Genomic DNA, 14,035 nt, shown 5'->3' with positions numbered 1-14,035 from the left:
GTTTGTGGGGCCGTTCAAAGTCCTGAGGAGGATAAACAAGGTTACATATAGGTTATTACTCCCTCCAGATTACTGTATTAACCCCTCGTTCCATGTGTCTCTCCTCAGGCCGGTGGTGGCTGGTCCGCTCCAGGAGTCTGAGGTGCAGGAGGTTCCTCCGCCCCCCCCTCTGGACATTGAGGGGGCCACGGCGTAATCCGTCCATTCCATCCTGGATTCGAGGCGTCGGGTGGGGGGCATTCAGTACCTCGTGGAGTGGGAGGGGTATGGTCCGGAGGAGCGGTGCTGGGTCCCGGTTAGGGATATCCTCGATCCCTCCCTATTGCGGGATTTCCACCAGCGCCATCCAGCTCGCCCTGCTCCGCGTCCTCCTGGCCGTCCCCAAGGCCGGTGTCCGCGCGCTGCTGTAGCTGCACTTAAAGGGTGGGTTACTGTCATGACTTCCTCCAAAGCTGCCTCCTCTCCTTGTTCGGGCAGGCTTTGGCGTTCGTCGTCACCGGCCTTCTAGCCACTGTCGCTCCTCATCTCATAATTCCATTTGTTTTGTCTTGTTTATTACACACACCTGGTTCATGTCCCCTCATCAGTACCTGTATAAATGTTCCCTCTACCTCCTTGTCCTTGTGTGTGATTGTTTATTGTGGAGGTTAGATTAGCTTGGTGGAGCTCCTTGTATTTTGTATCGCCGGGATATTTCCCCGTGTGCCTTGTTGTTTCCAGTGCACCTGTTTTGCGCATTACTGCGTACCTCTGTGTTTGGAATAAATGTTATTCTGTGATTTACCCTCCTGCACCTGACTCCTTTGAAATCACTCACCACACCTTCTTTATTACTTTACCAAACATATCATGACATTAGTGATAGTGAAAATCTGTTAAATCTGTGAATGTCTAAATCAACATTTGGGCCATTTAAACAGCGTGCGTCCCTCCTATGGACAAGGGTGTAAGGGCTATGTAAAGGGCTCGATTATGTCGTTCTTAGCATACGCAATGCGTACTTATTTTAGGTTTAAGGAAGTGTGTAGGTCGCATTCTTTATAGTAGAGCTATGGAAGCATGTATTTAGAACCGCCTGCTCGAGACAATTTAAAAGATTGCTTTGCCATGTCTGTGCCGTGAAGCAGTCAAGCTGGATAAATGTTTTTCTAAGGACCGCCCCTTTGACATAACATTGCGGTGAAGTGATATAAATGGATATAATAATTCAACCGACCACCAGAGGGAGGCAAATACAAGTTTATTCGACAGAGGACGTTTACATGGTCCTAGGATGGTCTGGATGGCTGTCTTCTGACTTATAAAATGGTGGGAAATAAATGAAATAAGTAATGTAAACATATACAGTACCAGTCAAAAGTTTGGACACCTACTCATTCAAGGGGTTTTCTTTGTTTTTACTATTTTCTACCTTGTAGAATAATAGTGAAGACATCAAAACTATGAAATAACACATATGGAATCATGTAGTAACCAAAGTGTTTAACAAATCAAAATATATTTTATATTTGAGATAGTAAGTAGCCACCCTTTGCCTTGATGACAGCTTTGCACACTCTTGGCATTCTCTCAACCAGCTTCATGAGGTAGTCACCTGGAATGCTTTTCCAACAGTATTGAAGGAGTTCCCACACTTGTTGGCAGCTTTTCCTTCACTCTGCGGTCCAACTCATCCCAAACCATCTCAATTGGGTTGAGGTCGGGGGATTGTGGGGGCCAGGTCATCTGATGCAGCACTCCATCACTCTCCTTCTTGGTCAAATAGCCCTTACACAGCCTGGAGGTGTGTTCTGGGTCATTGTCCTGTTGAAAAACAAATTATCGTCCCACTAAGCGCAAACCAGATGGGATGGCGTATCACTGCACAGTGCTGTGGCAGCCATCCGGGTTAAGTGTGCCTTGAATTCTAAATAAATCACAGACAGTGTCACCAGCAAAGCACCCCCACACCATCACACCTCCTCCTCCATGCTTCACTGTGGGAACCACACATGCGGAGATCATCCGTTGACCTACTCTGCGTCTCACAAAGACACGGCGGTTGGAACCAAAAATCTCAAATTTGGACTCATCAGACCAAAGGACAGATTTCCACCGGTCTAATGTCCATTGCTCGTGTTTCTTGGCCCAAGCAAGTCTCTTCTTATTATTGGTGTCCTTTAGTAGTTGTTTCTTTGCAGCAATTCGACCATGAAGGCCTGATTCACACAGTCTTTTCTGAGCAGTTGATGTTGAGATGTGTCTGTTACTTGAACTCTGTGAAGCATTTATTTGGGCTGCAATTTCTGAGGTGCAGTTAATTGCCGATTTCTGAGGCTGGTAACTCTAATGAACTTATCTTCTGCAGCAGAGGTAACTCTGGGTCTTGCTTTTCTGTGGCGGTCCTCATGAGAGCCAGTTTCATCATAGCGCTTGATGGTTTTTGCGACTACACTTGAAGAAACTTTCAAAGTTCTTGAAATTTTCCGGATTGACTGACCTTCATGTCTTAAAGTATTGATGGACTGTCGTTTGTCTTTGCTTATTTGAGCTGTTCTTGCCATAATATGGACTTGGTCTTTTACCAAATAGGGCTATCTTCTGTATACCAACCCTACCTTGTCACAACACAACTGATTGGCTCAAACACATTAAGAAGGAAAGAAATTCCACAAATTAACTTTTAACAAGGCACACCTGTTAATTTAAATGCATTCCAGATGACTACCTCATGAAGCTGGTTGAGAGAATGCCAAGAGTGTGCAAAGCTGTCATCAAGGCAAAGGGTGGCTACTTTGAAGAATCTCAAATATAAAATATATTTTGATTTGTTTAACACTTTTTTGGTTACTACATGATTCCATATGTGTTATTTCACAGTTTTGATGTCTTCACTATTATTCTACAAGGTAGCAAATAGTAAAAATAAAGAAAAACCCTTGAATGAATAGGTGAATCCAAACTTTTGACTGGTACCCTTACATATTTTTAAAAGTAATTATAGTGCACGATTTCGGGGACTGTCAGCTTAAGAGGTTTTAATGCTTGGAGTCTTCACAGATCGCGTGACATAAAACACTACCTTTCTTTCCTTACATTAATGACATTTATGACAGTGTTATTTGTCATTATTAAGCATTTAACAATTGAGCTAGCCGTGCTGCTAATTGTTGCATCCTTCCAATAGAGTTACAGACACTTGTAGAATCTATGCCAAGGCACATTGAAGCTGTTCTGGCCGCTTGTGGTGGCCCAAAGCCTTATTAAGACATTTTATGTTGGTGTTTCCTTTATTTTGGCAGTTACCTGTATATACAACACAGGGAAATCACATTTCTCACTGCACTGGGCCTTTAAGAGGTGTACAAGAATGGCTGTGTTGTGTAACATGTCTTTCTATCAGACTATCAAATATCAAGTTTTATACAGTATGTTAGTCCATGTAAAGTCCTCTGTGATGTGGACGCCGAGGAACTTAAAACTGCTGACTCTCTCTACTGCAGTCCCATTGATTTGGATTGGGGTGTGTTCCATCCTCTGCTTCCTGAAGTCAACTTTCAACTCCTTTGTTTTGCTGACGTTGAGGGAGAGGTTGTTGTCCTGGCACCACAATGCCAGTTCACTTACCTCATTCCTATAGGCTGTCTCGTCGTTGTTGGTTATCAGGCAGTATTGCTGCCCCAGTTGCAGTGCAGAGTCAGACAGACTATGAGTAGCTATGGGTGACTTTTGCTAGGTGGGGAGGAGGGAGGAAGGGAGCACGCCACGGCTGACTGAGTGAATCATGCAGCTCTGGCCCACTGGCCATGCCGATGGCTTGGGGCAGAGGATGCAGTAGTAGTCTGAGTCGGACTAGTCATAGTAGCATTGGGCTGCTTATCTGTTCTAGTGTCATCATAACCCATTTAATAATAATAATATGCCATTTAGCAGACGCTTTTATCCAAAGCGACTTACAGTCATGTGTGCATACATTTTTGTGTATGGGTGGTCCCAGGGATCGAACCCACTACCCTGGCGTTACAAGCGCCGCGCTCTACCAGCTGAGCTACAGAGGACCACATTAATGCTCTCCTTTCCTCCTGTTTCAGGTGTTTCCTTCGGAGCATGGAGACTCTTTCAGTAATAACATCAACTGCTGAGCTGAGAGAATGAACAGGACGGCCAGCCTATCAGGGGACACCCTGATCACGTGTCACTTCCCCCTGGTGCAACTCCCCCCCTGGCAGCTTCCTGTGCAGACGGCTCTGTGCAGCAGCTCTTCCAAGAGGCCTGGTCGACTGTGCTCCAGCTCCGTGGGTCTGACGCGCACTGCCTCCCTCCCCGAGCAAGACAACCTCCACAGAGAGCCCTTCCACAACAGCCTCAGACATATCTCCTCCAGCTACTGGAGCCTCAAGGAGGACTGGGGCGAGGGGGACGGGGAGGGGGGCAGTGACAGCAGTGGGAAGTGTGACTCTGGATCATCAGAGGAGGAGGCATCACAGATGACCATCTCTCAAAGACATAAAGAATACCCTGTAGTTAGAGGTACTTTACGTCTACACAACTCCTTTCTCCCTAATGAAGGGGTGGATGAAGATGAGGAGGATGACGATAGTGATGGAGATAACCTGCACAGATACCATGAGGACTCCTCTTTTGTGCTGCAGTTGCATGGGAACTCTAACTGGGCCCTGAGTAATGCTGGGAGGCGGACCTCCAAACCTTCTAGCCAATCAGTCAGTCAGAACCATGAAAACAGGGGTAAAACTGTGTTGACGGACTATGGGGAGCAGGAGAGACTGGAGGACGTTGAAGATAATGTGCTAAAATGTGGTGATGAGGGCTACTACTTCAGCTATGGCCAACCAAAATGTTTCCCTGAGTCTTTCTCTGATGGTCTTCTGGAGTACGTCACAGACTCCTCCTGCAACAGCTCAGATGGGGTTCTCGTCAACTTCAGCGCCATCTACAACAAGAGTAACAACCCTGCCATCCCAAATGACCTCAGCAGTCCTGCAGTGCAGTCATCCCAGCCAGCAGAAGGCTCTGTCTTCCTAAACTTGCAACCTTTCCCCCAGGAGCCCCAGGGTCCTCAGGCTGCTGGCCCCAGTCAGGGGGGCAGAACAATCTCCTCTTCTCTTGACAGGGGGCATTCTGTCCCCTGCTGGTCACCACAGGCGATGGACTCAAACTGTAATGTCTACTCTCCCGACAACCAGGGCCTCCTGTCTTCTCTGGAGGTCTCTGACCTCACTTCCTGTCTCCAGAGCCAGGCCAGGCTGCTGCCCACAGGGACCACCCAGAAGTACTACAAGCTGGTGACCTGTGACCTGTCATCTCAGTCAGCCTCACCCAGCCCAGCCTGGTCCAGCACCACCAGCGTCACCTCAGATGGCCACTACTTCCTCTTCAGTAAGGCCCGAGGAGAGCAGAGCCAGGGGGCAAAACAGGTTGGCATACCACAATGACTTACAGCATGTTTAAAAAGATGCACACCTTTTGTATTTCTTCTTCAGGTTTTGTCTAATTTGTAAGATGTTGTATGATGAGCAGAATTACTTTCATAGCAGTTGACATTCCTGTCAACTAATCCAAATTGTATCTGTTTCTCCATGGCCAGCAGGAAGAAGGCTTAGACAAAGAAGAGAGGAGAGCTACCCCATTGCACCGTCCTCGCTGTATGAGCTGGGACTCCCAGCATGTCACCTTTGCTGAGATTGCCTACTGTAAGAGACATACAGACAGCTGCCAGGGCTCCAGCCACTCCCACACCTCCCAGGATTTGTGTCCCATCCAGGAGGCAGTTTCCCTGGGCCAGAGTAGCATCCACTCCCCCCTACTCCTGAGTCCCAACCAAGGCAGTATCAATGTGTCCTACTACCCTTCTGTGTCAACAAACCATGAGATGGAGGAGGAGGGTAAGAAAACAAACCAGTTGGTATTTTTACATGCGAAATTACGATTCAGCTGATCTACCCTTGTTTTTTCCTTATCTTTAAAACTTTTCATCCCCTCTCCCTCCCTCTCTCCCTCCCTCTATCTCTCTCTCTCTCTCTCTCAGGGGCATGTTCATGGGCCACTCCTATGGTGCGCTACAGTAAGGCTCAGAGGCCCACCTCCCTGCCCATCCAGCCCTTCGTCCTGCTTCCCCCGGCAGGTAAACCTCAGAGCCAGCCCCTGAGCTCCCTGCTGGACCAGTACATCAGCCACAAGAACACCAAGCCTAGCTTCAGCTCCCAGCCAGGGTCCAAGTGCATAGGCAAAGGCAACAGACTCCTGACCCACCTGCGTCCCTCACCGCTAGGCAGCTATGGAGCCATCCTCCTGGAAGGCCCCTCCAGCTCTGATACCTGCTCCACCTGCACCCCCAGTCCAGAACGCTTCCAGTCCAGACTCAACTGGACACACTCCAGTCCATACAGGCCCCACACTAGCCTTGGTCTCACTTCGACCAGTCCAAAACAAGCGCAAACAAGCACAAAACAATCTCATACCAAACTAACCCAGGCTTATTCATGCCAGGACCAGCTCTATGAAGACCTAGACCAAACCTACCCCAGCCCAGGTCAGGCCAACAGTAGCCCAAACCAGTCTCATTGTAAAGATTCAATCAAACGTAGCCAAGGCATGGCTCAGATCTGCCAAGATCTCATTCGCCTGTCCCCAGAGCAGAAGAGCCTCAACCCATTCCTCCTGACCCACAGCCCTCACTGTCCCATCTCCCAAGTAGCAACCATGTCACCCTCTGACAGTCACATCCATCATCCAGACCTGCTGGTTTCCTCTCCAGACCCACCCTTACTGCCCCACAAGAGAACCCCACTATCCTCAGTCCCTATGGCTGGGTCTGCAGCCTCTCATCGTAGCCTGACAGCTGCTCTCTCATCAGTGGCCCCTATGTCCTCTCTGAGCACCATTCTGCAGCCTCTGGTGTCTGCAGGGCCCAGTGTGAAGCAGCATCAACAACAGCACTGTGACTCCTTCAGCCTGAGTGACAGTAGGCCACCTGTGGAGTTCTGCCTGTCACCTGAAGCCTCCTACGAGTCTCTGTCCATCAGCCACCTGCAGAGGAGAGGTGAGGGCAAGGGAGGGGCTTGATCTATGTATAGGTGATAGAGCATGGATCAAACTGGTCTCAGAGCATTTTGTATTATTCTGTACGTAAATCCGAGACACTCCATTTAGTATGATATGTTAGGTTTCGTATGGTATGTATTCATTTGTGGATGTCCATCAACCATTTCGTATGATATGTTACGAATTACAATTCAATTATATGTTACGAATTTGCAAACGTACAATATGTTACGAATTTGCAAGTCAAAGCCCTGTCTAAGCCGGGGTGGGGGGGGGAGGGGGGGGGTAGGGTTCTACTAAACTATATGGAATTGTTTTAAGAAGGTCATTCCATGGTTCATTTTTCTTTTTTATTAGGAATTTTAAGACCCCTTGAAGTATCAAAGAAATACACACAAAAATTATTTGATGAACATTTTTATTTTGCCTTACTGCTATTAGCCCATACAAACACATTGAATAACAGATTCACTACATGGAACAACAGATAGTCCAAAAAAAAAATCTAAAGGAAGTCATATCTGAGAGATCAGGAAGTCTTTTATTTATTTATTTAACCCCTTACTTTTTTCACTTAAGTCTCCATATATACATTACTTCCATACATTTTTTAAACTGGTACCGGGGTACATTTAGACGAGTTTTGTGAAGCCTGTGGGTGTCCTAGAGCAAAACAACCGACATGTACAGTACTACTCAAAAGTTTGGACACACCTAATCATTCAAGGGTTTTTCTTTATTTTAACTATTTTCTACATTGTAGAATAATAGTGAAGACATCAAAATTATGAAATAACACATATGGAATCATGTAGTAACCAAAAAAGTGTTAAACAAATCAAAATATATTTTATTTTTGAGATTCAAAGTAGCCACCCTTTGCCTTGATGACAGCTTTGCACACTATTGGCATTCTCTCAACCAGATACATGAGGTAGTCACCTGGAATGCATTTAAATTAACAGGTGTGCCTTGTTGAAAGTTAATTTGTGGAATTTCTTTCCTTCTTAATGCGTTTGAGCCAATCAGGTGTGTTGTGACAAGGTAGGGTTGGTATACAGAAGATAGCCCTATTTGGTAAAATACCAAGTCCACATTATGGCAAGAACATCTCAAATAAGCAAAGAGAAATGATAGTCCATCATTACTTTAAGACATGAAGGTCAGTCAATCCGGAAAGTGCAGTTGCAAAAACCATCAAGCGCTATGATGAAACTGGCTCTCATGAGGACCGCCACAGGAAAGGAAGACCCAGAGTTACCTCTGCTGCAGAGGATAAGTTCATTAGAGTTACCAGACTCAGAAATTGCAGCTCAAATAAGTGCTTCACAGACTTCAAGTAACAGGCACATCTCAACATCAACTGTTCAACTGTGTGAATCAGGCCTTTATGGTCGAATTGCTGCAAAGAAACCACTACTAAAGGACACCAATAATAAGAAGAGACTTGCTTGGGCCAAGAAACACGAGCAATGGACATTAGACCGGTGGAAATCTGTCCTTTGGTCTGATGAGTCCAAATTTGAGATTTTTGGTTCCAACCGCTGTGTCTTTGTGAGACGCAGTGTAGGTCAACGGAGGATCTCCGCATGTGTAGTTCCCACCGTGAAGCATGGAAGAGGAGGTGTGATGGTGTGGGGGTGCTTTGCTGGTGACACTGTGATTTATTTAGAATTCAAGGCACACTTAACCAGCATGGCTATCACAGCATTCTGCAGCGATACGCCATCCCATCTGGTTTGGGCTTAGTGGGACAATCATTAGTTTTTCAACAGGACAATGGCCCAACACACCTCCAGGCTGTGTAAGGGCTATTTGACCAAGAAGGAGAGTGATGGAGTGCTGCATCAGATGACCTGGCCTCAACCCAATTGAGATGGTTTGGGATGAGTTGGACCGCAGAGTGAAGGAAAATCATCCAACAAGTACTCAGCATATGTGGGAACTCCTTCAAGACTGTTGGAAAAGCATTCCAGGTGAAGCTGGTTGAGAGAATGCCAATAGTGTGCAAAGCTGTCATCAAGGCAAAGGGTGGCTACTTTGAATCTCAAAAATAAAATATATTTTGATTTATTTAACACTTTTTTGGTTACTACACGATTCCATTTGTGTTATTTCATAGTTTTGATGTCTTCACTATTATTCTACAATGTAAAAAATAGTAAAAATAAAGAAAAACCCTTGAATGAGTAGGTGTGTCCAAACTTTTGACTGGTACTGTACGTGTTCGGGAGAGTCTCACCTTTACAGAGGGGTCATAGTTAGTGTGAAACCCAAACTGTACGGACGCTACAGACAGTACAGTATCGGCTGTACCGACTTCAGACGAGTCCCAAGAAGCTTGTGGGGGTCGTAGAGCAAAACTGAGTTAAGTTAATGGGGTTAAGGGTGCTTTGAGCTGAGGGCATATAATGTGGATTGTATGATGTGATGTTGACTGTGTGTGATGTCAGCGTATAATCAGAGGATGTGTGTGGTAGGTAGACAGTGTCAGTAATCTAGTGTTATCTCAAGATGGAGAGTAATTAGACTGTTACTGAACAGTTATTATGGGAAACTGGAATCCTACACTGTCTGTTATTCTGTGCTGCTGCTGGGTTCTAAAGAGAGCAGCAGCAGAGCTTGCTGTAGCAGTGCCTTCAATACCCTGAAGGGGGTTTCTTTAAAACATGACCTATTTTTCTCTCCCTGCATTGGATTGGCTGAACCATTTAGTGTGTTTGTGTATGTGTATGTGATTGTGCAAGCTCCAGTGAGTGTTTGTTGCAGTGGGTGCAGTGTTGTTGATACGCTGGATATATGATTCACAGATTTATGTTATTTTAGTGTCACAATACAGACACACATGATTATCACCAAACAATGTAAATGTCAATCACATGCTTGTATGCACATTGTCTTGTGAAAGCAATGCTTGCACAGTGATGTACTGTCCGTTTGGCAGGGGAGAGCATTGTAGGCAGATTCAATATGCATAAAGAACCCTGACATTTTAGAGCGAGCCAGAGCAAGATGGAGAGAGGAAGGGAGGAAGGGAGATGAATCATGGATGTTCCCATGTGGTTCTGTATATACACCCTTTTTATTCAGTGTCTGATGTTTCTGTTTAATTAATATAATCTGTTTTATGTCAGTCCCTCAGGCATTTTGATAACCCCCCTGCATGGCACAGAATATGAAATGAGCTAACTCCTGATGTGCTTCTTTCCATGTTTCTCCAGGTTTGCTGAAATCTGTGAGCTTGGCAGTGGATTTGATCATGGCTCATTTTGGCACCAGTCGAGATCCAGGGGAAAAGGTAGAGTCCAGCAGAGCTAAAAGCAATCTGAAGGGAACTAGAATAACCAATTCACAAAAACAGACAGTATCCCTGAATAGGATGAATCAACTCCCATAAATATACAGTACCAGTCAAAAGTTTGGACACACCTACTCATTCAAGGGTTTTTCTTTATTTTTACTATTTTCTACATTGTAGAATAATAGTGAAGACATCAAAACTATGAAATAACACATATGGAATCATGTAGTAACCAAAAAAGTGTTAAACAAATTTATATTTGAGATTCTTCAAAGTAGCCACCCTTTGCCTTGATGACAGCTTTGCACACTCTTGGTATTCTCTCAACGAGCTTCATGAGGTAGTCACCTGGAATGCATTTAAATTAACAGGTGTGCCTTGTTGAAAGTTAATTTGTGGAATTTCTTTCCTTCTTAATGCATTTGAGCCAATCAGTTGGGTTGTGACAAGGTAGGGGTGGTATACAGAAGATAGCCCTATTTGGTAAAAGACCAAGTCCATATTATGGCAAGAACAGCTCAAATAAGCAAAGAGAAACAACAGTCCATCATTACTTTAAGACATGAAGGTCAGTCAATCCGGAAAATGTAAAGAATTTTGAACGTTTCTTAAAGTGCAGTCGCAAAAACCATCAAGCGCTATATAATATATATAATATAATATAATATAATAATATGCCATTTAGCAGACGCTTTTATCCAAAGCGACTTACAGTCATGCGTGCATACATTATTATTATTCTTTTTTATTTAATTTATTTGTGTATGGGTGGTCCCGGGGATCGAACCCACTACCTTGGCGTTACAAGCGCCGTGCTCTACCAGCTGAGCTACAGAGGACCGCTATGATGAAACTGGCTCTCATGAGGACCGCCACAGGAAAGGAAGACCCAGAGTTACCTCTGCTGCAGAGGATTAGTTCATTAGAGTTAACTGCACCTCAGATGGCAGCCCAAATAAATGCTTCACCGAGTTCAAGTAACAGACACATCTCAACATCAACTGTTCAGAGGAGAATGTGTGAATCAGGCCTTCATGGTCGAATTGCTGCAAAGAAACCACTACTAAAGGACACCAATAAGAAGAAGAGACTTGGACATTAGACCAGTGGAAATGTGTCCTTTGGTCTGATGAGTCCAAATTTGAGATTTTTGGTTCCAACCGCTGTGTCTTTGTGAGACGCACAGTACGTGAACGGATGATCTCCGCATGTGTGGTTCCCACCGTGAAGCATGGAGGAGGAGGTGTGATTGTGTGGGGGAGCTTTGCTGGTGACACTGTCTGTGATTTATTTAGAAATCAAGGCACACTTAACCAGCATGGCTACCACAGCATTCTGCATCCCATCTGGTTTGCGCTTAGTGGGACTATCATTTGTTTTTCAATGACCCAGAACACACCTCCAGGCTGTGTAAGGGCTATTTGACCAAGAAGGAGAGTGATGGAGCGCTGCATCAGATGACCTGGCCTCCACAATCCCCCGACCTCAACCCAATTGAGATGGTTTGGGATGAGTTGGACCGCAGAGTGAAGGAAAAGAAGCCAACAAGTGCTCAATATATGGGGGAACTACTTCAAGACTGTTGGAAAAGCATTCCTCATGAAGATGGTTGCGAGAATGCCAAGAGTGTGCAAAGCTGTCATCAAGGTGGCTACTTTGAAGAATCTCAAATATAAAATATATTTTTATTTGTTTAACACTTTTTTGGTTACTACATGATTCCATGTGTTATTTCATAGTTTTGATGTCTCCACTATTATTCTACAATGTAGTAAATAGTAAAAAAATTAAGAAAAACCCTTGAATGAGTAGGTGTGTCCAAACTTTTGACTGGTACTGTATGTTATTATATTTTTTATTAAAGTGTAATTATTGATCATGATATGATAATGTCCCACTTCTCTCCAGATCCGGCTAGGGAACAGTTCTAGGAGTCCCACCATTGGTGGTCTAGTCCTGGAGCATTTGTGTCCCACCATCCAGAACATTCTGCAGGATGGCCTCAGGGACCACAAACTGGACCTGATCATCGGTCATCGACGCAACCACGCCTGGAATGTGGTGGATGCCTCCACTCAGGCAGGTGAGAGACACATGGTGGTGATGATGGTAATGATGATGATGAGGATGGTGGTTGTGGTAGGTTTGATGCTGATGATGGTACGACTACAGTGCTGCAGTTGCTAATGGGGGTTGTAGTTTAATGGTCTCTGTTCCTGTCTAAGGCCCTACCACCCAGGTGCTCCACAGCCTGCTGTCCAAGGTGAGGCAGTGCTCCCTGCTGACCAGCCACTGTATGAGACTACGAGCCTTCATCATGGGCCTGCTCAAGTGAGTCCCTGTCAAGTCTCAGACAGTCTTTTTTAGTATATCAAATTGTGTTCTAATGGTGATTTATGAAATGTTATTATTGTAAAATTAGGGACTTATATTCTCTCTTTTAGCTTGAGGGCCTTGGAATTCTGGCTAAATCACCTCTACAACCAAAAAGGTATGTGTTTAGATTAAAGGACAGGCTCTTTTTTTAACTTCTCCAAATTGTTATTAGAAAACATAATGTTCTTAGAACGTACCTCTCTCATACTCTTTCCAACTCTCCTCTCCCCAGACAAGGTGACAGCTTACTACCATCCATGGGGTTTCCTCGCCATGTCACATGGGCAGTGTCAGCCTATGTTCCAGGAGCTCCTCCTCCTGCTGCAGCCTCTTTCCATGTTACCCTTTGACCTCAACCTGCTGCTGGAGCCCCGCCTGCTGAACAACAGACAGCTCTGCTCCAGGGAACAAGCTCCACCATGCTCCACCTTTCTCATGACCAGTTGGCCCCTGTTGAGAGGAGACAGAGGAGACAGACAGGGGGCATATGGCTCTATGGATGGACCCAGAGATAACAGCAGGCCACCAGGTGACCCACACCAGCTGGTACAGCATCTTCAGGGGTCCACCCAGGGGTCAAAGGTCATGGGTCAGGAGAAGTGGGCGAGGCATTTAGGCAAGTCTAGCAGGAGCCTGTGGTCAGCCACCAGTCCAGGGTGGTGGCAGAGACGGCCTGCCCACGCAGAGGGGGTGGTGGAGGGGGGGGTGGAGGGGGTGGAATATGGACAGATTTACATGGATGTCATCCACCCTGAGCCTCAGCAGGAGATGGAAGGGAGGATAGAAGAGGAGAGTTCACCGGAGGGCAGGAGGGAGGGAACTGGGATGGAGACCCCCAGGATGCAGGCAGACACCCAGGATGAGAGCCTCTCCCAGGGTGGGCTACGCTGGGCCAAGCTGTTTGGAGCAGCAAGGAATCCCTCTACCAGGACACAGAGGGCACCTCAAAACCTCAATGGGACACAGACCCAGAAAAGGTCAGAATTACTGAACTGAACTATGGCTAACCTGTTCCTATGGTGTTATTACAGTTCCTCCTTAATAACTGTATTTCTCTTGTCTTGAAGGAGACCTTCACAGTGGCTGCAGTTGGACAGGTCTCAGCTGGGCCTATTGGCTCAGACAGTGTGGTCAGGGAAACTCCCAGCTCCACAGCCTGACCAGAAACACCAGACATAGACATGGTGCCCCAGGACCACACTCACCCAACCCTCTGATGAGTGGAGAGGGGTAGGGAAGAGAAGAAAAGATACACTACCAAAAATCTCAACCGCATGATCCTGAGTCAGTGTTGTAGTGCACAGTGTTGCACACAGA

At 45.8% G+C, this 14,035-nt stretch overlaps 1 protein-coding gene across 1 annotated transcript; it reads left to right on the top strand.

Annotated features, from left to right (window-relative positions):
* Positions 1 to 4,130: 4,130 nt before the first annotated feature.
* On the top strand, positions 4,131 to 13,897 carry LOC311127814 (AP-4 complex accessory subunit RUSC2; the record flags this gene model as incomplete). The annotated part of the gene is made up of 9 exons (XM_084159695.1): positions 4,131 to 5,414; positions 5,585 to 5,882; positions 6,026 to 7,039; positions 10,263 to 10,339; positions 12,251 to 12,425; positions 12,568 to 12,673; positions 12,787 to 12,833; positions 12,951 to 13,695; positions 13,786 to 13,897. 9 exons carry the CDS (start codon positions 4,131 to 4,133, stop codon positions 13,895 to 13,897), a joined length of 3,858 nt encoding a protein of 1,285 aa, XP_084015821.1.
* Positions 13,898 to 14,035: the final 138 nt, after the last annotated feature.

The sequence above is a fragment of the Coregonus lavaretus genome (genome assembly GCF_964263955.1).
Source record: "Coregonus lavaretus genome assembly, chromosome: 4".
NCBI classification, from domain to species: Eukaryota; Metazoa; Chordata; class Actinopteri; order Salmoniformes; family Salmonidae; genus Coregonus; species Coregonus lavaretus.
Note: the sequence above shows the minus strand (reverse complement) of the source record. Positions and strands in the feature narration are given on the sequence as shown.